This window comes from Zootoca vivipara, chromosome 6, assembly GCF_963506605.1.
Source record: "Zootoca vivipara chromosome 6, rZooViv1.1, whole genome shotgun sequence".
NCBI lineage: Eukaryota > Metazoa > Chordata > Lepidosauria > Squamata > Lacertidae > Zootoca > Zootoca vivipara.
In genome coordinates, this window is record NC_083281.1 from 44533615 (window position 1) to 44555863 (window position 22249).

General features: G+C 40.8%; 1 protein-coding gene across 2 annotated transcripts in view; it reads left to right on the forward strand.

Moving 5' to 3' along the window:
- Positions 1–22249, forward strand: part of NUP93 (nucleoporin 93) — a 77187-nt gene that overhangs the window by 36007 nt on the left and 18931 nt on the right. Inside the window, exons 1-5 of one of the 2 annotated variants that reach the window (XM_035118339.2) lie at positions 1307–1729; positions 12747–12809; positions 17727–17855; positions 20914–20988; positions 22021–22110. In XM_035118339.2, the coding sequence (XP_034974230.2) occupies positions 17736–17855; positions 20914–20988; positions 22021–22110 (285 nt within the window). In that variant the 5' untranslated portion in view covers positions 1307–1729; positions 12747–12809; positions 17727–17735. Of the gene's footprint in view, positions 1–1306; positions 1730–12746; positions 12810–17726; positions 17856–20913; positions 20989–22020; positions 22111–22249 lie in introns of those variants that run through there. The other variant, XM_035118338.2, reaches the window with a different exon arrangement.

Below are 22249 nucleotides of genomic sequence, written 5' to 3' on the forward strand. Positions count from 1 at the left end.
TCTTTAAAATGTCTATGGTTTGGGGCATTGTTTTGTGATCTTTTATGGTTTACTGTTGTATTCCATAAAGTATGTTCCCTAACCCCATGTGGATGGGGCAGATTTTAAATCCAATAAACTAAGAAAATGTTTTATCCAGTATTGCCAGTTTGTAGTGGTTTGGCACAATTGATACACCATCAAATGCAATTTTAATGTACAGCTGTATTTTTTTATTTTTTAAAAAGCCTTTAGCTCATGAAGTTCACTAGCTGCATTGATAAAGAATATCATGTGCATTAATGGAGGGCTCAGGGCCATTAGCTGTGCTCTGTAAAATGCTTTATTGTGGCCTTGTACCCTGCGCATTTGCGATTGCGTCTGTTAATGCTCCTTATTTTTCTTTATGATGAGGGTTGGGTGAGGCAAGATGGAGAGGAGGAGGAAACACCCACTTCTCGATTCTTCTCTGGTTTTCTGCACTGTAATGATGGCACCATCACCTGACTCTCGGGAAAGACTGGCCTGCCTTGAATTGTGGGGTGACTGGCTCTTTCAGCATGCTTTAATCTTGGTTCTGTTGCATCCCCCACGTTCCTGATTTTAATTGTGTAGCTACTGCCGTATAGCATTTCCTATGCCGATGATGACCGGCATATGTTAAGCATACCACACCCAGCCTTATCGCTTGCTGAAACATTTGTATGGCTTTTGAAACCTTTTTCTGCATGGCATATTTTCTCCCTTTTGTAGCCAACCACAATCACTAGTTTGACATTAAATACACGCTGCAGAATAATAATGTTATTATATCACGTATAGATTTGTGCCTTACATGTGACTGCAATGCATGTGAGTGTGTGAATTAGAAAATACATGCATAGGTACATCTCAGACAGTGTATATTATTTGGCTTCTTAGTGAACCCCAGCAGCACCCAGATCTAACCTCGTCAAGAATGCAAGCAACATATTTTAGTGAACAAAGGTGCCAATCAGTCCGCCAGCCATCAGTGTGTAAATAAGAATGCAGACATTGTTCCAGAGTCTTCTCTGAGTCTTAAGATGGCAGAATCACATTTCTATATAATAATGATGATCTGGCTGTCCCTTATTGCAGCCTCTTGTTTTGTGCAAATTCATGGCGGCTTGTGAAGAAAATAGCTTAACAAGCTGGTGTTGCAATGTGTAGCCACAGCCCTGCACCTCCAACGCAGGAAATGCATTTTCCACATTAACCAAACATGACAGCTGAAACGGTTATTAACCATGCAAGATGTCGGAAGTCATCAAAAATTCACATTGGAGTAATTGCAGTGGCTTGGGGGTGGGGGGTGGGAAAAATAAACCCTTGTCAAATCTTTCTGTGCTTGCATCTCATCTTTTCCTTCCCTTCCCTTCTCTCCTCCCCGCTCTTAAATCTTACATGGTACATTCCATTAACAATAAAGTATCCTTCTGTAACCTATAAACGCTCCCTTCAGTAACTGGTTTCACACCAGTGCTGCCTATCTTTGGCGAAGGACAGCCCTGAGCAAATGCCACCGCTGCTTTGCTGGCAGTGGTGTTCCACTGTGGGAACAGCTGCTTTCTCATTGTCTTGCTGGACTCTTCACGGTCTCAGCCATAGCAGAGCTTGCAGGGGGTTTCCCACCCTTGAGAAGAAAAACTGTGAGCTCTGATACAGGAAGATTTGAGGTGCCTGGAACCAAATGCCAGGCATTTAAAGTATTGCAACTCACCCTGACAAGGTTTGTAACTTCTCAGTTCTGTAGTCCACAAGATAGGAATGCATTTTACACGTTGTTTGTTTGTTTAAATGCATGTATATTTAAAACACAAAGAACTCAATCTTGAACAGTTTAGCCCTTTCCCCCCCTCTAGTAATGAAAGATACAAATGTGGATTGTTTTTAAATATGTAGAAATTGGGAGTTAGGGTTAGAAAAATAACTGTGATATTTAAATATTTAATATAATATTTAAAAATAAAATATTAGATTTTTGCTTCTGCTAATTCCCCTTCTCCCTTTGAAACAGTTGTAGGGGAGGGGCGTCTGTTGTGTGCTTTTAAAATATATCCATTTATTCACCTCCTTAGAATCCTTTGCTGCTTATTTTCTTAAATTGTAGGCAAAAGTCAGGAGTGCTACATTTCTGAGGTGTAGCCTGCTGATTTCATTGAAGATATTACCATCCTTGGGTGGTAGATTTTTCAAAGAGAAATATCGGCAAATTGGATTTATGATATAACTGTGGTGGAAATCTGTATATGTTCCAGTTTGTATACACTTGCGTTATATTCTTAGAAATTCAGTTGTAAAATATATAAATGAAGCCCTTATTTTAAGGGAGGGTGTCAGTAAATAAAGAGTTATTATTTATTTCCTGGTTCTGAAGTATATTCTCTCCCCTACTGAAAGTGGTTTGAATTAAGTACAATTGATAGTCACTTTTTATCTTGTTAGGTTTTGAGCATGAGTCAGTACTCTGAACTTAGAATTTCATAGCCTTGTAAAACAACGAAGGAGAGAGAGAGAGAGAGAGAGAGAGAGAGAGAGAGAGCACATATTTCTGTGGAGTGGCTGATTTGGTTTTGTCTGTAACATTGTATTCTACCTTCATTGGGGAAGCTAAGCTAAAGAAAGGTTTCTATTTTATACATCACTTGATGTGGTAGACACAGCTAAGGATTCATCCAACCAGTTTAGAGGTTGTACTTTAAAATCATTAAGGTGTAGATGACTGTTGCCTGGTTCCTTTTCCTTGTTCCATGAGAAATGCGACAACTAGCTTGGCACACAGATGTTGCTGTGTGGCAACATTCTTTGACCAAACAGTTGTGTGTTAAGCCTGGTTTAAAAGGGAGCATATATACACACACATACATATATATATTTGGTATATGAATGAGAGAGAGAGGAGAGAGACAATGAGATGTTCATGCAAAGATGGAGAGACTCCCTGCCACTGTCCCTAAGTGGGAGATGCCTCAGTTATTCTTGCAGTTTTGCACTGTCTTATAGCAAATTATTTTCCTTTGTCTGAAGAGGGTGGGAACCAGAGTTCAAATATGAGCTCTGTAAATCAACGTATGGGGAGGTGGGAGGGGGAGACACCTAAATCCCCATCTAGAATCCCTTGGTCCAGCTTGCTTCTTTTAAAACCATGCTCTGGGTGTTTTTGGGTTGCAGTTGTCTTGTGTGTGTGATTAAAATGTTTAGCTTTCATGTCTTTTTAATGTATCACATACATTCTATAGAAGAGAATATGCATTTTATATTTTATTTTTAAAAATGAGGGTGTGGGTATGCATACTGTTGAATGAGGGAAAATGGAAACCTTTTGTCTTCTCTGTGCCTTTACCACATTGGTCTCATGGTCATAAGTGTGAAAAAGTTTTAAATGGGGAATTTATTGTAGAAGCAGTGTTTCTTCATCAAGCCTACAATAATTAATGGACATAAATCACTTATTATAGCAAAAATTGATAAAATACATGGTTATTATCAAATAAGGTTTGCAGATTGTGTTAAATAATGTTTCATACAGTGCACCAAATTTCTACACACATTTAATTTGCATAATGTGTTTAGGAAATATATCCATTTCTAATTATGTACCATTTTTATAAGGCGAAATGTTTTAACAGAAATGAAATTAATTCCAGCCTTATCACCACCTATTTAAAACTTCTTTTTTTTTTGCTCAAGAGTGATTCCTTCTCTTCCCCCATACCCCCTTTGCTGTCAGAGGAGAAATAGTATTTGTTTCTCAGTCTAATCATCTGCTTTAACAAATGATCTATTAACTTCCAATGGTAATGTTGCAATTTGTATTATTTGAATTTAAGATTCATGGTGTTGGTGCAATGTATGAGATAACTATTTAAAGTAGACACCTGACGTCTAAGATCTGTTGATTCTTCCAAATTGCCTCACCCCACCCCACCCTAATGTATTAATATCATGTATGGAATTTTTATGCTTGCTGCCCTTTTGTTGTAATCTTATATGTACTGATCATACCAGTCTGGGGAAAATAGGTTGTAGCTTTGAAAGTTTGATTGTGACAAAGTTCTTCCAACCCTTCAAATGCTCATAAAGAAAATTATTAAATGACATTGTCAAAAGTGTCGCAGTGAGTGAGCCTGTCCATCTCCTGGTTCTGCATTTTGCATCTCCATTTAACTTGGTTATCATATTTCAGTGTTTGCAATATACCGAGGAGGCTCTTTCGAACCAGGCGTTGCCCAGCAAGTGGGCGTTGGTGTGTGCAGATGCTGAACACTTGGTAGATGGAAGGTGGGGTAGTGGGGAAGCTTATAACTCTTGGCTTTTTTACAGAAACTGCAAGATCTTTAGTGTTTCCAAGGAAAAGAATAATAAGCAGGTACACGGGATTGTCTCAGGGCAAGAAAAATGAAGTAGTTAAAATCATTCAGTTGTATTTTAGGTCTGGGGAAGATTTGCAGCTTAAAGAAACAGAGCTACAATGAACCAAAGTGTGAAATGTGGGCAGCAAAGAAGAGTGTGTGTGTGTGTGTGTGTGTGTGTGTGTGTGTGTGTGTGTGTTTGAGCATATGCACTACATTTTAATGTAGTAGTTGTGAAGTCAATAGCTCCATTTGCAATAGTACAAGAATATATGTGTCGGTAAAAATCCAGCTATGGAATTGCTTCTGAAAAGCTGCAGATGAAGCATTTCTGACAGGGAGCCAGAGGGCTGACTGTTAAAAAAAGGAGAAATATCATGTGAACAGAAGTAACATGGTGAAGACCGAGGAGTTGCCTTTTCAGCCTAAGAAACTCAGTAGGACAGAAGATCAGTGACACTGTTAATTGCTAGGTGGTTTTCTTATATATTATAGAGGGGCTATTGGTTTTGATTTTGATTTTTGGATGGCATTCCAGGCTGCTCATTGATATAATTCCTTTGAAGCCAATGATTCTACACCAATGGTGAGGTTTTTATCAGCTAATTTGTGATGGCTTTTAAGTGTTTCTAATATGATGAATGTTAAAATCAGGCTTCTTTGCAATGGCAAAAGTGCAGTGTGGTGTCCAGCTAGACACTGGAGATAGATGGGGTATGTGTGTGTGTTTCTTTTTCTTTTCTTTTTTTAAAAAAATTAAACTTCTCTTTGGGTAACAAGTTTATGCATGTCTACTCAGAAGTAAGCCCTGTTGAGTACAGTTGGGCTTATTCCCAGGTAAGTGACTACAGTATAGGATTGTAGCCCAAGTCCCTATATCTCATGGAACTTCTCTTTGTCTTTATATTGGGAAACAGACTCCCCTACTTCTTGTATTCCCAAAGAAAGCCTCTTTCCATTTATTTCTCATAATTTCCTAACCCTGCTTGAATGCATTGATGCTGAGAGCTAAGGCGGGGTCCTGGAGTAGCAGAATTGTGCTTTTCTGCCCCTTGCACCTGAGGACAGTGCAATAGCAGAAACCACAGCCACATAAAAGAAGGAAGGGTAAAAAGACACATCTAGATTATTTTGAGGTTGTTTGAGAAAGAAAGTGTTAATGTTGCTTCCTTGAAAAATAAAAGGCATACGTGTAACTTCAGTACTAAGATGGCAGCAAAAAGCAATAAAATGGCGTCACGAGGAAAAATTAGTTAACTAGCCAGATTCAGGGCGTTCCCCTTGCTCATTCTGAGGAAGATGATTCTTTTCAGTTCTGGTTGCTGCCATCATTTTTCAGTTTCCATTCTAGAACCAGAAATAGCTCGTTTTTCCTTTTCTATACCTTTGCATCCAGTTTTCAGCAAGTGTATATGGGAGCCTCTTTAATGGAAAATTATATTTAAAATTATCTTTTTCTTATTACGGCATTTCTCTATTCTAAGAATAAACTATCATTTAAGAGTACTCTCTTTGTGTGCCTCAGAAGACTATGTAACCTTTCTTTCAAACAACCATGCTTGGCTCCCTAGAAGCATCACATGAGTTCCTGCAACTTAATGTGAGGGGACAGGACATCAGTGAAAATGATCAATTTGTGGTTTAGAACAGGTGTTCTCTTGCGGTGCCATACACAGTAGCGTATATCCAGCTATAAGTATAATGGCGTGCCAGTGCTCGAGATGGCTAGTCATAGCATTTGAAGCACTGGTCCCAGCATTTCACTAGGTATAGTTCAGGCAGCACATAGAATGTGGAGTTACAAGAGCTTGCAGAACTACTTACAGAACTGACTTTGTGAAGTCTGTATATTGCTGAGCCCAAAGGAAGGCTGAAAGCAGAATGTATAACGTAAAAATTAGTTTATTTTTTCTGTCATCACCATTATTGATTATAATAATCTCTGGTCCAAAAAACACAACAACTGTGACAGAATTACTGTCCGGAAATTTGTGACTTAGCTTGGTAGTAGTGAAACCAAATAAGGCTGGGTTTAATTTCTTTGATAGTAAATAAATATTCATTGATCCCAAATTTAGGTCCAAGCTATCAACTGGGACACAGACCTTCACATTCTGATAAGCTTCCAATAGGTAGTAAGAGAGGTCTTTTCCTGTCCCTTCTGCAAATTCTCAGCTATGAACTAAATTATTTTGTCAAAAATAATAGTCATCAAGAACTGACAAGAATATTGTTGGAACCTTGGAGCAGTAAGGACCCTCTGCTGATAGTAAAATATTAGGTGGGGGGGAAAACAAATGGACTATTTTTATTTTTATTTTTTTCTACATATTTATGTAGCTCAAACTTTGAAGTAGTATTACATGAATTTATAATTACTCTCTTTAACAGGTTATTAACTCAAAGTAGATTTACTGCCTGGTGGAGGTGGAATTGACTCCTAGAGACAGCTCAAAACTGAACCTTGCCATGCACTCATATGCCCCATTCATATTGCGTGCATTTTTAAAGCTTAACAAGTGTCTGGTGCCAAGTATGAAATGTCAGCGTTAATATACATTTCAACTGAAATAAATTACAAGCAGAATTAGATTAAATCATGATCGACTAATGGTATCCGTCCCAAGGCTTTGAGTTAGAAATGTCAATTTAAAAAACAAACAAACTGATGAAGTTATTTCAGAATTTGAAGGTTAAAATGGCTGCCAGCACCATTGCTGCTGCTGTTGTCAGAAGCACCCTCATAAAAATGGAGGTCAATGACAGTAAGATTAGTCCCGCCTCCCCCCTTCTTCTTCTTCTTCTTCTTCTTCTTCTTCTTCTTCTTCTTCTTCTTCTTCTTCTTCTTCTTCCATGCTTTCTGCATACTTACTGGAGAAATTGCCATTCCAAATGCCATTGTCTCATATACCGTACCAAGCTTATTCAGGGTGGTTTGCTCAGTTTGCTTTGGATATCCAAGACCTTCAGCTGGCACCCAAATATTAAATGCGGAGCCCTTGTCAGATTTCCAGTTGTAATTGAACTTCTCTTTTAAACATCCCTGTGTTTGGTCCGATCCATCCTTCATGGCCGCAGCTTTAATTTCATTGTGGGCTGTAAGTATCTCAGTCTGAGCTTTCCTGAAATGAATGGAGATGACCCAGCAGTCGTGTTTGATGGGTTGCGTTCATTGTCTGCAGCAATGCAGCTATTTGAAGCCTTGTGTGATTCCTTCTCTGTGATTCCTTCTCTATGTACACATTGGAGTTTTACTGGGGTGTACTAAATTCCAAGACCTCCTCACCTGTCAGCCTTGTTCTAAACTTGATTTAAAATTCCCTTTCCACTTTGCACATCCCTTAGTTTCAAACAAAAGAAATGATCACACTTGTATATATGGTTGCTAAAACGCATTCACGAACCTTGATACCAATGTGGTATATCATTTTGTTGTCAAGTTAGAGAGGGCTGCTGCATTTGCTTTTTTATTTAAGGGTATTCTAGATGTTCACAAGTCTGCAGTGCAGTGTAATAACTCATAGTGAACTGGTTCAGGTGTAATGCCAAACCATGGTTTGGCGTGATAAGGGCAAGCCTTCAGGGAAGTTGAGGCCATGCTCTCTGCCTTTTCCTCCCACCCTCTATGCTGCAGTTCCTCCTCTACTTCACCAAGCATTTATTAGGCACTACAAATACAGGCCATCATAAAACATCCATATTTAAAATGTTAAAATATATACAAAAACAGCTGTGTAAAATATGTAATAACGAGGGTTTTCATTGGGGTTTCTTCCCGCTAAATAGTACCATTCACTACTCTTAAGAGAAACTATTGACAAAAACTGCAAGCTACCCTTGCAGTTACTTCTGAGTCAGACAGATAGAATCTGCTATTTTCATTGTGCAGTGATGTTAGACTACCCCAAAAAGGAGATCGCATGCATTTGTGTAACTGGTTGTACAATGGACAGTAGAAAATAATATGTTCTACAGTGTCTGGTACATTCAAAGAACATCCGCAATGTCTATCATTTATGGGGATGTTTAAATACCCGTATTTCCCGGCGTATAAGACGACCCCCAACTTTTCCAGTTAAAATATAGAGTTTGGGATCGCATCTGGACATGCACAGAAGCGATTTCCAGCGCCGCGCTGCCAATTTCCAAAATGTTCACAGTGCCAGAAATCGCTTCTGCGGCTGGGTATAAGACGACCCCCAACTTTTGAGAAGATTTTCCTGGGTTAAAAAGTAGTCATACACAGGAAAATACAGTATCTGTCCTTGACAAAAGCTGAGGGAAAAACATTCAACCGGGCTAACATAAGGGCCCTGTGTTGGACTAGAATTATTAACTTTGAAATATAAGTGACCCTGTTATCTGTTGTATTTAAACCATAGAACTTGGGGGAGCAATTTTTTTTTTTTACAGCTGACTCGATGTTTTGTTTTTCAATGTCCCTTAATCAGGTTTGAATATTGTGATAAATATATTGCTCACAGTTCCCTCTCTCTTTTCCTAGTTTGAGGCAAGCTATAGTTCACCCAAACCCACAAATCTAAGATTTACATTTGCCCTGCAAACCAGGGTTGCAATCCATAACCAAATCACACTTTGCTAGTTTAGACCAAACGGCAAGTGGGTTCCCTCAAACTAGAAGGAGATGGATTACTACACTGGGGTCGTGTTTCAGAAACCCAAGACTCCTTCGCAGTTTATTGTAGTCTCAAATTATAATTTGGTGTTATATCTGAACAAGCTCAATATCTAACCCTCCACAGTTTTGTTGCCTTAAGAAAACCCTGGAGGAAGGTCTTCAGTGATATGTACTTGGTAGGGCTGGTCCTAGTCGTTTTGCCCTGCATGATTCACAAATTGCAGCCTAGGATCCCTTGCAATGCTGCAAACAATCCTGGGCCTGCCTCTGGGTTGTCTTCTACTTCATTTGGTGGCCCTGAAAATAATGCCATACCAAACAACTGTGTTGTTAGTGCAGATGGGCTGTCTCTGACAGAACGTCTGGTTTTTTGCTTGGTTTAACACCCTGTCCACAACTTCCTGCTCTATGATCAGCATGTTCTCCTTTCCTTGTAAAGAAGCCTCATACAGAATTGTCCCTTCCCACCATTGCCAAATTAACCTGAATGCTTTAAGAACCAGAATGATGTTGTCAGAGTCTGTAATCCAATTATGATTTTGCATATGTAATGAGAACAGCCCTGAAGCTAAGTTGGCATACCCTGCAGGTGCCTTCTCTTCAATGTAAGTGTCTTGATTATTAGTTTCTATTTTTTATTTGGAATATGGTTGCCTATCATATTGTATTGTTTACATTTCAAATGCTACAGCTCTGATGCTTAATATTCCCCAGAAAGACATATTTCCCCCAATTTCTCTGTGGCATAGAAGAGACATCAGCTTGTCAACATTTTCAGTAATGTTCAATGAAGTTCTGATGGAGCCAAAAAAAAGGAGAACAAAATTTGAGCTAAACAAAATTGGAGCTCTTTGTGCTCTGGTTCCTTGACCTTCGCTAACAAGGACTGTCCCTGCTCATCGTCAGCTGGCAGGAACTGTGCCATCTAGCAGTGACATTCTTATTTTGCAAGCATCGCCTAAGTGACTGGCATGGCCTATTTGCAGGTACTATATGCTAGATAGTCCCCTAAAGCATTTCCTATGGAAAAAAGATCAATGTTTACTCCCTCTCACTCTTATGATGGTGCCCTGTCATTACTTGTGCTCTTTCTTAAAGCAGCTTTTCAAACTGCTTTTGTTCCTGTTCAAACACATGCATCTAATTGTGCAAAAGTGACATTGGAAGGAGTGAAAACCAGAGTTTCATTAAAGGATCTCTCCTAGTCATTCCTGGAAATGACTGGGATTGAACCTGGAACCTTTTGTATGCAAAGCATGTGTTCTGCCCATGCCTTCTGCGCTTTCTCCTAATCATAGCCACTGGAAGGAACCAGAAAGTGATAAACTGGGCAAAATTAAAAACTGCAGCCAAGTAAGTCATAAACTATTTATGCCACAGCCAAATGATCCATAATTGTCACTTAGGTTTTTCAGTGGTCCTGCTTGTTTACTTTGTATCAAAGTTGTATAAGGTATCTAACTACCTTTATTTTAATTTATTAAATAGGAAGGGCTGAACTCTGCCTGTTTATTAACTGGTCTTGACCATTCTGATTTTGTTCTTAATCTCTGCTGCATCTTCCATGTAAAAGTCGTTATTAATCAAACACACATTCTGTGTGGTGTGCCAATTTCTCCCCGCTCCCACTTTAATACTTTATTTCAGGATCACTTCACGCAAATCATTTTCAGCTGGAATGTGACACCAGTCAGATGTGAAGTGTTCATGCATGCACTTTTTGCAGCTTCTCTTTTTCAAAATTCAATCAAATTAGGGCCTAATCTTTTCCCCAATTGTTATTTGTACCTAAATTGTGAGAATAACATGAAAAGGAGAAAATGATCAAAGCTGATGTGGGATGTACTTGTGCAAGGAAGAAAGCATTTGCCCTTTAGCATGAGAGCTGTTGTAGGCATTCCTTGGGTCTTTTCTAGAATACATGAGCAACTGTGCAGGCTAGAAATTGTCTTTTGAAAATGCTGATCTACTTGGAAGTCTGTAATAGGTGTCAAAACAAAAGACTACATATGGTGCCACAGTCCACATGTGTGGAGTTAGAGAATACAAAAGGCTTTGAATTTAAGCAGTTGGAAATTCATGAAGCCGGTTGCTAAATGGTAGGGACAGTCATTTAAAACAGCAAGCTGTGTAATGAATATTGCAGAGATTTAAGGGGTGTGTGTTGCATGTCTGAATGCTTTGCACTTGTTGGACTTTAGGGTGTGATCCTAGTTGGTGAGGGCCAGGCCACCCAGTGTCAAGGGTGGAGGATAGCTTTTAACCTAACTGCGGGTGTCCCTAGGACAAATGCACCCTGGTTCACTCATAAAAACTGAATTACAACCTGACGCTTTCCAGAAGCTTCCCATTCCTGGGGAAGATCAGTTGCAATGGGCAAGCTGTCTTTCAGGAGCACTCTGCCATTAGTGTACTGCTGATTTTTCTAATTGAGGAACCTCCAAGAAGCTGGAATTCTCTGGAACAGAGGTTGAAATCCACTACTGTATGTTAATTTATGGGAGGATGGGGAATCTTTGGCCTTCCAAATGCTGTTGGATTCTTAACTCCCATAATCCCTAACTAACCATTGGCCCTGCCGGAAGTTCGATCCCAGTGTCTTCGATTCCAGTGTCTTCAGGAGAGCAACAGACCTGATATGCTACTTATTGAACTGTGTTAAGCTTGTTGGTAAATGTTTTAAAAAGCAAATTACATAAATCCAAATTTGAGGCTCCATTTAAATCTTCGTCATTTTTCCTATTGCAGTTTCTGTTATTCAGAATTGCTGTTTGCTTTCTTGACCCCCTCCTGTTCTGCCTTTTACCTATTCCTATTATGGTGCCTCATTTCCCCAAGTTGTCTGTTCATGTTTGATGGGAATATGACTGGATATAAAGCCAGGATTTAAAAAGCAAAATAGATGCACACAGCAAATAAAAGAGTAGCTGTTTTTGCTGTTCTGGATTGATGGTTGGTCTGGCTGCCTGCCTGCTTGGTTATGTTCCCCTATGAATAAATAAAGTGGAAGGCAGAGTGTGTTAAATCAATGACAGGTTGTTAAGCCTTGCCCAGAGAATTGGCTGAGTGCTTGGACTACGCTAAACTCTTCCAAAATAATGTGATAGATAAATAATACAAACAAAAATAGAATAGCTTTGGAGTTCAGCTATTCTCATGCTTTAGTTGGATAAGTGAAAGGATAAGCAATTATTTCTGGCTTCTGCCATTCAGTCAACTTGCCCTTTTTGGAGTTATTTGTATGTTTTCAGGGACTGTCCCTGGAGCTTGTGGAACCAGACCATCACTTTTTAACCCTTGTGATCAGGCAAGTTTAATGTCTCTTCACAGGCATCCAGAGCTTTTATTCTGGTTCTCACAAACCTGAAGAGAGGCGGCAGGTGCTGCCGTGCGGAGACAAGAGAGAACAGAAGCAGGGCACTTTGTAAAGAGTTAATGCAAATATATATTGAAAGGGAAGTGTTCAACCTTTCATTTTAACATGGAGCTTCATGAACATCTTCCTCTTTCCACTCTCAAGTTGAATAATCTTACTGTTGTAGCAATTTGCAGAGAATGTTGACCTATGCTTAAAACTAAACTTAAACCAACTTTGTATGTAAGGCAGCCTTCCATCACTCCTGTAGTGCATGCTGGCTGGGGCTGGTGGTAATTTTAGACCAAAACCTCTGGAGGGCACCAGGTTGGTGTAGTACCAAATGTGTCTGAATTTAAATGTCAAGCCAATTTCTGAATCTGCACTTTTTTTTCAACAGGGATTCCTAAAAAATGAAAAAGACAATGCTTTGCTGTCTGCCATTGAAGAGTCCAGGAAACGGGTAAGTTGGAGAAGGGCATATGAAAAGTCCTGAAATTGAAACACCTCTTCAGTAGGGAGGCTGAATCTCAGAGAATTCTGATTGACGTTGCAACATGACAGATTTGTGGTTATACTATTCTTCATAGCATGAGTAGCTAGTGTGGTTCCTCCTGAGGTTGTTGGACTCCAAATCCCATCAGCTCAATAGAGCATGACATTGTTGCCTGCTTTTGCTCTACAAGTGCAAGAGCTCTCTCCCATGCCTAGTTTTAAAACCCTTTCAGAGTAGTGACTTCACACCTTGGAATTGAATAAACTGTATAGACCAGGCATCCCCAAACTGCAGCCCTCCAGATGTTTTGGCCTACAACTCCCATGATCCCTAGCTAACAGGACCAGTGGTCGGGGAAGATGGGAATTGTAGTCCAAAACATCTGGAGGGCCGAAGTTTGGGGATGCCTGGTATAGACAAATACTTTTCTGTAATAAACCCAAAGTGAGTGGAGGAGTGGGATTACTGCTCCTGAGTTGATTTGCTCTTGTGCCATATGCATGGGCTCTGTACAGAAGAGTCAGTCTGGCCCTAATGCCACCCACTCTCATCCATGGTGTACAGTATTCCTTATTTGGCTATAAGAGTAGGGCTAAGATTACATGCATTCAGCTGAAAGTTATACATTAGTACTCTGTGGACATGAGTTAGGCTCTTGCGTATTTTACTGGTTTGCCTCTGAAATCCCCTGTAATAATAATGGTGAGAAACCACAAAATGAAGATTTGAAATCACTGTGATTAAGTTCAAGTTTATGTGTAATGGCCTCTGATTATTATTTTTAATGCTATGTTTTTCTTGAAGATGTGGAAGCATTGGTTTTTCTCAATTTATTTCAGGGACTGGCCAACAGCATGCTTCTGTAACGTACAATGTCCACTCTACCCTAAGTCTGGTGCCATTGGTATCAGTTTGGCACATAGGCAAACCAAAGCCTATACTAAGAAAATCTTGACCTGTATGACTAATACTAATCAAGCTTATTTGTCTAACTTCTCTCATTTGTGTGTAATTTAATGCATGTGTGTACTTTAATGCATTTTCCTACTGCTCTGCATAATTTATTTATTTTTTGGTCATTTAATTCATTTGTTAACTACCCTCATCCATTTAGTATCACAGGACAGTTCATAATGCAATAATAAAACAAAAAAAGTTTTACATAAACATAGTAACTACTAAATTAATGTTAACATCTCCCATATCAATACAGTATGAGAAAAACAGTAACGATAGTTCAACCAAAACATCAGTATTACTGAAACATCTGTGTGGTTAGGTGAGACTGATTGATTCATCTCCAAATTGGAGGGGGGAGCTGTTTCTGCAAATGGGGTGACACCACAGAAAAGTCCCTATTCATGATGGGCAAGACCACAAGAGCCTCCCCTCCTGTTTGTAAGGCCCAAGCTGGCACCTATAAAAAAAGAGGTGCTCTTTTTTCAAGTATGTGGGCACCAGTTTATTCAGGGCTTTAGAAATGAGCATCAGGATCTTGAATTGCGCCTGAAGAAGTGAGGAAATAGGATAATAGAGCCCCACAAACGTCAGACATTTCAGCCAGGATTGTGTGCACACTCCCAAGCATAACTTTTCAGTCCCAAGAACTGGAAGCTTTTAAAAAAAGAAAGCTGAGAATTCTCAGCTGCATTTTGCCTCCAACACCACACTCTGAACTTTTATCTACAAAATGTTGGCAGACATTGGCACTGAGCATCATCTACTGAAAGGGCAGGGTGCAGGTGAAAGGAAAAGCTGTATGTTTCTGTTGTCGAAAAATGAAATGAATTAAATAATGTGTGGTTGCATAACTGATTTTGCCAGCATTAGTAGTAATTAGCCAAAATAGATCAGGCCTCAGCTAATGCTGGCATTTGGTCTTCTACCTGCTCAGCATGCTAAACAGATCACAGTGCCAGGAATTTAGCAAGCCATCAGCAAGGCTCTCTTGGCCAACTGGGGGCTCCTGTTTTACCACTTGGAAATTGTAGCTTTCCTTGTAATTGTTTGTAAATGATAAAGTGTCTTCAGACCATAAGAGATTCATTAATCTATTTATTCCATTTATAACTTGCCCTTCAATCTGAAGGTTCCAAGGGAAGTATATAGCCAAAGTCAGTATGAATTAAAAAACAAATAAATAAAATATGGCATTACATAAAACCAATAAACATCATAAAACAGCCACAGAACAGCAGAACAAAAACCACTTCTTCAGCTCAAATCTTCCCCAGATGCTTGTAGGAAAAGATCTTAAATATTAGTTGAGGTGGTGTCTTAAAATATTACTGGCTCCACTCTTATAGTTGAGCGCTATATTCAGGGCATTAATTTGACAACAAAATAAACCCCTGTGTTGTCTTCCTGTAATTTCTGTTTTAAGACAAATCAGAAGAAGTCAGCTGAACAGCAAAAAAATGTGTTCTTTGACCTCCTGTTTTTGCATTTGTATGGGAGTAAAACACATACTCCAATCCCATTCTGCATTTTAATCTTTTTAGCAAAGCCTGATTCTCCATAGCTGTCACCACCACTACAGATATGCAGTGCTCCAAACACCCCAAAACAAACCCAAACCATGGGGACAAGCTGACTTTTGGACTGGGATACGGACGTACAGGAATACACCTGTTTGTCCCAGCCAAGGTTGCTCATCTATCTTGCTCATCTTGGTGTAATGTCCTATTATAGAGAGAATGTAAACCAATTCAGGCAGTCTCCGGAGTAACAGGTGGATGGAAATATTATGTGCTTTTGAGAGCACTTGTACCAGGGTCACTTGTTGTAGAGAAGAAGCACCAGATAACCACACTTCTGCTAGGGAGCAAACTTCTTATCACTTAAGAAGAGTGATATAAGGAGAGAGCCCATATGGCGTAAGGTCAGGTTGATATGCAACCTCCACACATAGACACACTCCTGGTGAGTGAGGCAAAAGTGAACAAAGGCAATGCCACATAAATGCAGGTATGACTGTCTCAGAATGGAATTTTGCTCTTTTAAAATGGGGGGGGGTAATGTCCAGCTGACCGGCCCTTGTAAATTTGTGGCCAGTATGAGTCAGCCTTTTTACAACGCTGTGGGTTAAAGCACTGAGCCTAGGGCTTGCTGATCAGAAGGTCGGCGGTTCGAATCCCTGTGACGGGGTGAGCTCCCGTTGCTTGATCCCAGCTCCTGCCAACCTAGCAGTTCGAAAGCACGTCAAAGTGCAAGTAGATAAATAGGAAGGTAAACGGCGTTTCCGTGTGCTGCTCTGGCTCCCTCGGCCAATAATGCGAGATGAGCACACAACCCCAGAGTCGGTCACGACTGGACCTAATGGTCAGGGGTCCCTTTACCTTTACCTTATCCTATTATAGGGGGGACACGGGTGGCGCTGTGGGTTAAACCACAGAGCCTAGGGCTTGCCGATCAGAAGGTCAGCGGTTTCCGTTGATGGGGTGAGCTCCCGTTGCTCGGTCCCAGCTCCTGCCCACCTAGGAGTTCGAAAGCATGTCAAAGTGCAAGTAGGTACTGCTCCAAGTGGAAAGGTAAACGGCGTTTTGCCAGAAGTGGCTTTGTCATGCTGGCCACATGACCTGGAAGCTGTATGCCGGCTCCCTCAGCCAATAACGCGAGATGAGCGCCGCAACCCCAGAGTCGGTCATGACTGGACCTAATGGTTAGGGGTCCCTTTACCTTTATCCTATTATAGACATAAATAATGCTCAACTTGGTTGCTGGGAAAACAGCTGCAGCCTGCAATGAAGGTGTAGCAATAATAAAATGGAGAGGAGGACATGATGCTTCAGCTATATATGGGCATGCAGACAAAACATATTTGTCAAACACGGCTGTCTGTTTAGAAAGACATATTTAATGTTGTATTGCAGTTGACAGTGTCAACTGTAACACAATGAACAAAAGCAATGCAAGCAATCAAAATATTTAGTTTCAAGACATTTGGTAAATCACTAACCATTTGGAGCCTGCAAATAATTCACCATTTTTCTGTGTATGACAAGCTGAGTGAACTGGTGTATGTGGACACTGATTTACAACTAAAACTTCAAGTTATCAAGAAGGTAGTTCTTAACAAGATGGTCAGGACGCAGACATGTCTTAGATTATAACAAATAATTTTAATAAATCTATGGAGTGCAATACAAGAAGACACAGGTGATTCTGTAGCTTGTAATGTCTGCAAGTCTTTGTTTCTGATTAAATTTGGATTCACTCGGAAAGATCAAATATTATTCACTTAAACCACAAGAAGCCATATTGTTTTGCATTTCATTTATCCCAAAATGAAAGATATTTAGAAATAACTTCATTTTCTGATAGTGCCAGAATGGAGAGAATGGAGTGATAGAATTTAATCTGGTTCTTCAAAACTTTGTTCTGATTTAGTGCATACCTTTAGATATTTGAAAGGGTCTTCTTTCTGATCATACCCAGTCCTCAGAAGTCACCTTTTATAAAGCTAAATGTTCACATAAAATGTTGATTGAAAGCTCCAAATTTCAGCACTGTACATTTGTTCTAGTTCTTTCTCCTATGAATAACAATTTTCTCAGTGCAGACATTTAAATCTACACTGGTTGCAATGATTTAGAGTGAGTAGAGTATGTTGACCCTTGGTCGTAAGGCATCATTTTCACCAGGATTGGGGGGGGGGGGGCAGTTGTAGTAAAAAAAAAAGTAGTAGTACTTGGTTCTTGACATGAATGTTGCTTGTCCTGTTCTGGGTGGGTCTGATGCAGCTTCTGCCATCCTGGTGCGCTCTGGGCAGAGTCATGCAGCTGAGGCTGATGGGAGCTGGAGTCCAGAGCATCTGGAAAGCACCAGGTTGCCAAAGGGTGGAATTTGGGTGTGTGTTTTCTGCATTAATCTTGCTTTTCCTAGACCTTTGCTATGGCTGAGGAGTATCACCGAGAATCAATGCTGGTCGAATGGGAACAGGTGAAGCAAAGGATCCTTCACACACTGCTGGCTTCAGGAGAAGATGCCTTGGACTTCACTCAAGAGAATGAGGTATCTCTTGGGCTCTCTTGTAGCTGCATTATTATTATTTTTTATTTCTCTCTGGCTTTTGAGATTTCACGCTCTTGCTGTACACTCTCAAGCATATCTTCACAGTCATGATGTCAAGGAACTCGATTTTAAAATGAAAACTAAGCTTGCCCACTACTACCTCCTGCGTCTCTCTCCCCCACCCCCCCACCCCCCCCCCCCGGTGCTTTCACATAATTGCAGTCTTCAGTGTCTGTACTTTTTTTTAAAAAAATGTTTTTGATCCTCCTCGAACTCTCCACTTCCTAATTGCATCTAAAAGTGTTCATTGTAGAAACGTGTGGAACCCTGAAGTTCGTTTTCCAAATTGCCCATGTTAATTGGCTATGCTTCATATTGTGATCTGGAAATGATGCTGTGATCTCTTTTTCTTAAGCCTGTGCTAATCACGGAAGCATTTTCTTTATGGAAATACCCCGTGGAAGATGTTTTACTGACAACTTATTAAGCTCAGTGGGCTACCAAATTTTTCAGTTGTGGGGGTTGCAGACAAAATATGTTGTAAACTGCTTGATCACTCACTGCTCTTCAGTAGCAGAGCCTTGCAGACTTAGCACGTTGTTCAGGAAGCATTCAACAGCTTCTGGGGGTTTATGTGAAATTGAGTTTACCTTTATTTGGAACATCTTTTGAACAGGTAACAGTGGGTACAAAGGATGGCTAGCTTAGAGTTAAGTGGTAGACTGTCCTTATCACAAATGTTGAAATCTCAAAGGAAGAAAAAAAATCTCATCTATTACACTTCACAAATGGGTTAAAAGACAGGATGTGATCTATCACTCTGTAATGCTCTTCTCTCTCCTGCAGAGCCTATATAATACTGGTGTGTTGCTGCGAGAGCATTTGAAACCCTTGAGGCGATGTTTTGTCCCCAGCCTTGAAGTTAAAGGCTTGGGAGGTTTGCTGTGCATCTGCTGCGTTAAAATCCAGTTGCTTACCTTTCCCAATTCATGCTGCACTTAAATCCTGTTTCAGAAAATTTGTGAGCAAGTGAGAGGCAGACCCCCATCCTTAGAATATAATTGAGAGTTATTTGATACCTCTGGATATGCAGAATCAGCTGAAAGGCACAGACCCACACAGCAGGAAGCAGGTCAGCTGGGGTCGGGGAGCTATATTTCAAGCTTTGGGCTTGTGAAAAATACAGAAATGTTGCTTCTGGAAATAAGACCAATTAGTCAGTGATGTTTTACAGTTCAAAGAAAGCTGAACACACATTCTCTTTTAGTGGTTTCTATAGTTCCTTGAAGGGTATATGTTGTCTGGTCAAAGGAAACACAGTATGGATCATGTTTGGCTTAGCTGTGTATTCAAGGAGTGTTCAGGTCAAGGTTCCATTTCAAATGGGATCTTCTGCTTTCCCTTGTCCCCACACCCTTTGGCCGTCTCGCTGTTTTTTCTGAATCTCCCCACCCCCATCTTTTTTATTTTAAAGTGCAGCTGTCACACAACCTGCTTCTGTGCCATCTGAAGTGCTTGGCTGCTCTGTCAGAGTTCTGATATCCCTAGGTCCCTTTAAACTCATGTATCTCTCCAGGTTTTCTGGATTCGAGATAGAGCCAAGATGGCAAGCATGCTGGCAGCATTGCAGTCCCCCCTTTCCCCTCCTCCCCAATGTTGCAGCGGATGGCCAAGCCATTTGGAGCTTTGCCAAAATGGCTGCCAAGGTTTTTGCTTTGGAATGCGTGTATGAATAATGCAGATTTTGGGTGCCTGCAGTTTGCAACAAGTGAAGCTAAATGCAGAAGGGCTAGAGGCACAATTGAGTAGCTTTCTGTGCTGCCGAGTTGTTTGTAAAGGTGGAGAAGTCGATTGAGAATTAGAAGTGCATGTTTTATTTTCCTGCATTGAAATCCAAAAAGTGGGCCTGCCCATGATACTTCACAATAAAGCCTGACTGTGCTTTCTAAGCATGTTGCACATTTCTTTGAGACTCACGCAAACAGAAGACAATTATTTTAAATGCTTTTATCACACCAAATGGCTAGTTGCAGATGTTGCCTGTTTTCATACTTATTGATTACACAAAATAAAAACAGCTTTTTTTTCACACAACAAGCTGATTTTTCCTTCTTTGGGTCATGGAAGGAAGGTGCATAGTCTTGAATGCTGAAATGAATGCCAGAGAAACCAGGGTCTTCTCATCAAAACAAAATGTTCTCCTGACTGAGTTTGGTGATTCCAGCACTGCCAAACTGAACCAGGGAAGTCATGTTGATAGGGATTTCTCTTAGCAACATAGCAGGAAGCTTCCTTTGTGGAGTTCAAAGAAACTTTGCTGAGTGGGAGGCAGCTATCCCTTAACTGATTTATTTTCCAGCACCTCTAAGTATTACAAAACCTAAGTCTGACTCTAAACTTGACATTATTCATTGCCACACCACCTCTCTTTGTGTATGTACCATTACAATGGTACCTCGCAAGACGAATGCTTCGCTCAATGAAAAACTCGCAAGACAAAAGCAAACCGCGCTTTGCAAAACGAAAATCTCGCTAGACAAAACGACTCGCGGAACGAATTATTTTTGTCTTGCGAGGCACCGCTGTATTTTAAAGCAATAAAGACTGGCAGTGATGAATTTGAAAGCTCTCTTGTTAAGAGGCAAGGGTGGGGGAAGAGCATTGGGGGGGGGAGGGGGTTGGTAGTGGCATATGTCAAGATTTTGATATTGAAGGACATACGTCTTTCCAAGGGTTCTTTTTCACACCCACAGGCCACTTAGCCAGTTGGTGCTTAGGCAACTGCAATAAAATAACTCACTGTGGCAGGGTGACCGGAAGTGGGTCCTGTAAACGTGTCCCCAGGTTGTTTCTAAAGGGTTGCAGGGGGATAAAGAACAGGAAGAGAGAGATGGATGCACAGCTATGGGGGATTTGCTACAAGAAAAGCCTCTTGCCCCGCAGCTTCATGCTCTGGTGGGATCCTCAAAGTTTTGGTATTGGCACAAAAGAAGCCACCCAATTGCTAAATGAATTTGTGTCAAATACTCTGACTGGCATTTTCGCTTTCTTCCAACAGCCCAGTTACGTCAGTGAGCTGCCACCAGCAGTTCGTAGTTCTTTGGACAACATTGAGATGGCCTACGCTCGACAAGTGAGTAAATTAGAAACCTCAGTATCTCAGCTATGTTACCTGAAACTCCCAGTTAGGCCCACATCGGTTTCAGCGACTATTTACCATCAAGGGTTTCTAAAACTAACTTCAAATTCAGGTTGTTTTTGTTTTCATGATTTAATTGATGAGATTTGTGTCAGGCTTTGAGGCCAGCTCCTCAGAGGTTGATCCTCTTGAGTGACATCAGCATGAAACAAACACAGACATTTTAAAAATAGAATTTGACACCAGATATTAAAGCAGTGGTGTGAAGCAGATCTGATTTGAGTGGATCAGACCAAGAGAGCTAAAAGACATACTGACTGCTGCAACACATTGGTTTGCCAGAAAGTACAGGATATAGGAAACAGAATTATAGGAAACAGAATCAGACACCTGTCCATGAAGCTCAGTGTTGTCTCCACTGACTGGCAGTGGCTCTCCAGGGCTTCAGACAGGAGCCTTTCCTCAGCTGTCCCTGAAGGTGCGGGAACTTCTGCATGCAAGGCAGGTGCTCTGTCACTGAGCTACAGCCCTTGCATTCTTCCACACATGAGGAGTGAAGTGGGAGCAATCGAGCATCATGTAGCAGCACAAGGCTTGTTCCACATGAACCACACTAAGTCAGCAACCTGGACTTATGCAGATATGGCCATTGTGTCACCATGTGAGCACGTACTTAAAAATCCCTTACGTACCTGTCAGCATTTGATCCTCCTATGTTGTCCTTAGAGATACGCCATGTGGAACAGAGAGAAATCCTGCCTTGCTCCCGACCCTGAGGCCTGCCTGAGGCTTTAGAATAAATGTGGCAGGACATTTTGTATTCCTCTGTATCCCCTGATGCACCATTGCTGTGAGGCAGTGAAACGGGGGCACTTACTGGCAGGAGCACTCCCCCAAGACCATGTGATCTGGAGGCTTGTTTCAGATTCTGCTGTGGTTACCAGGGAGGGAAAGGGTTGGAGGGGGAAAGCACTGGGGGAAGGGGTATTTGTGCTAGGAAGCTGCTTACTCTCAGTTTGTTTTCAGATATATGTTTATAACGAGAAGATTGTGAATGGATACCTGCAGCCCAATTTGGTGGACCTTTGTGCTTCTGCAGCAGAGTTGGATGATAAGGTACTGCCTGTGAAGCGAGCATAAGGAGATGCTCTGCTTGTGCTCAACTTAGCTGAGCAGCCTGCTGACGGAGGATACACTGGCTGCTTCTTCCATATGCCCATAGATAGCTACATACAGGCATTTTTTGCATACAGCA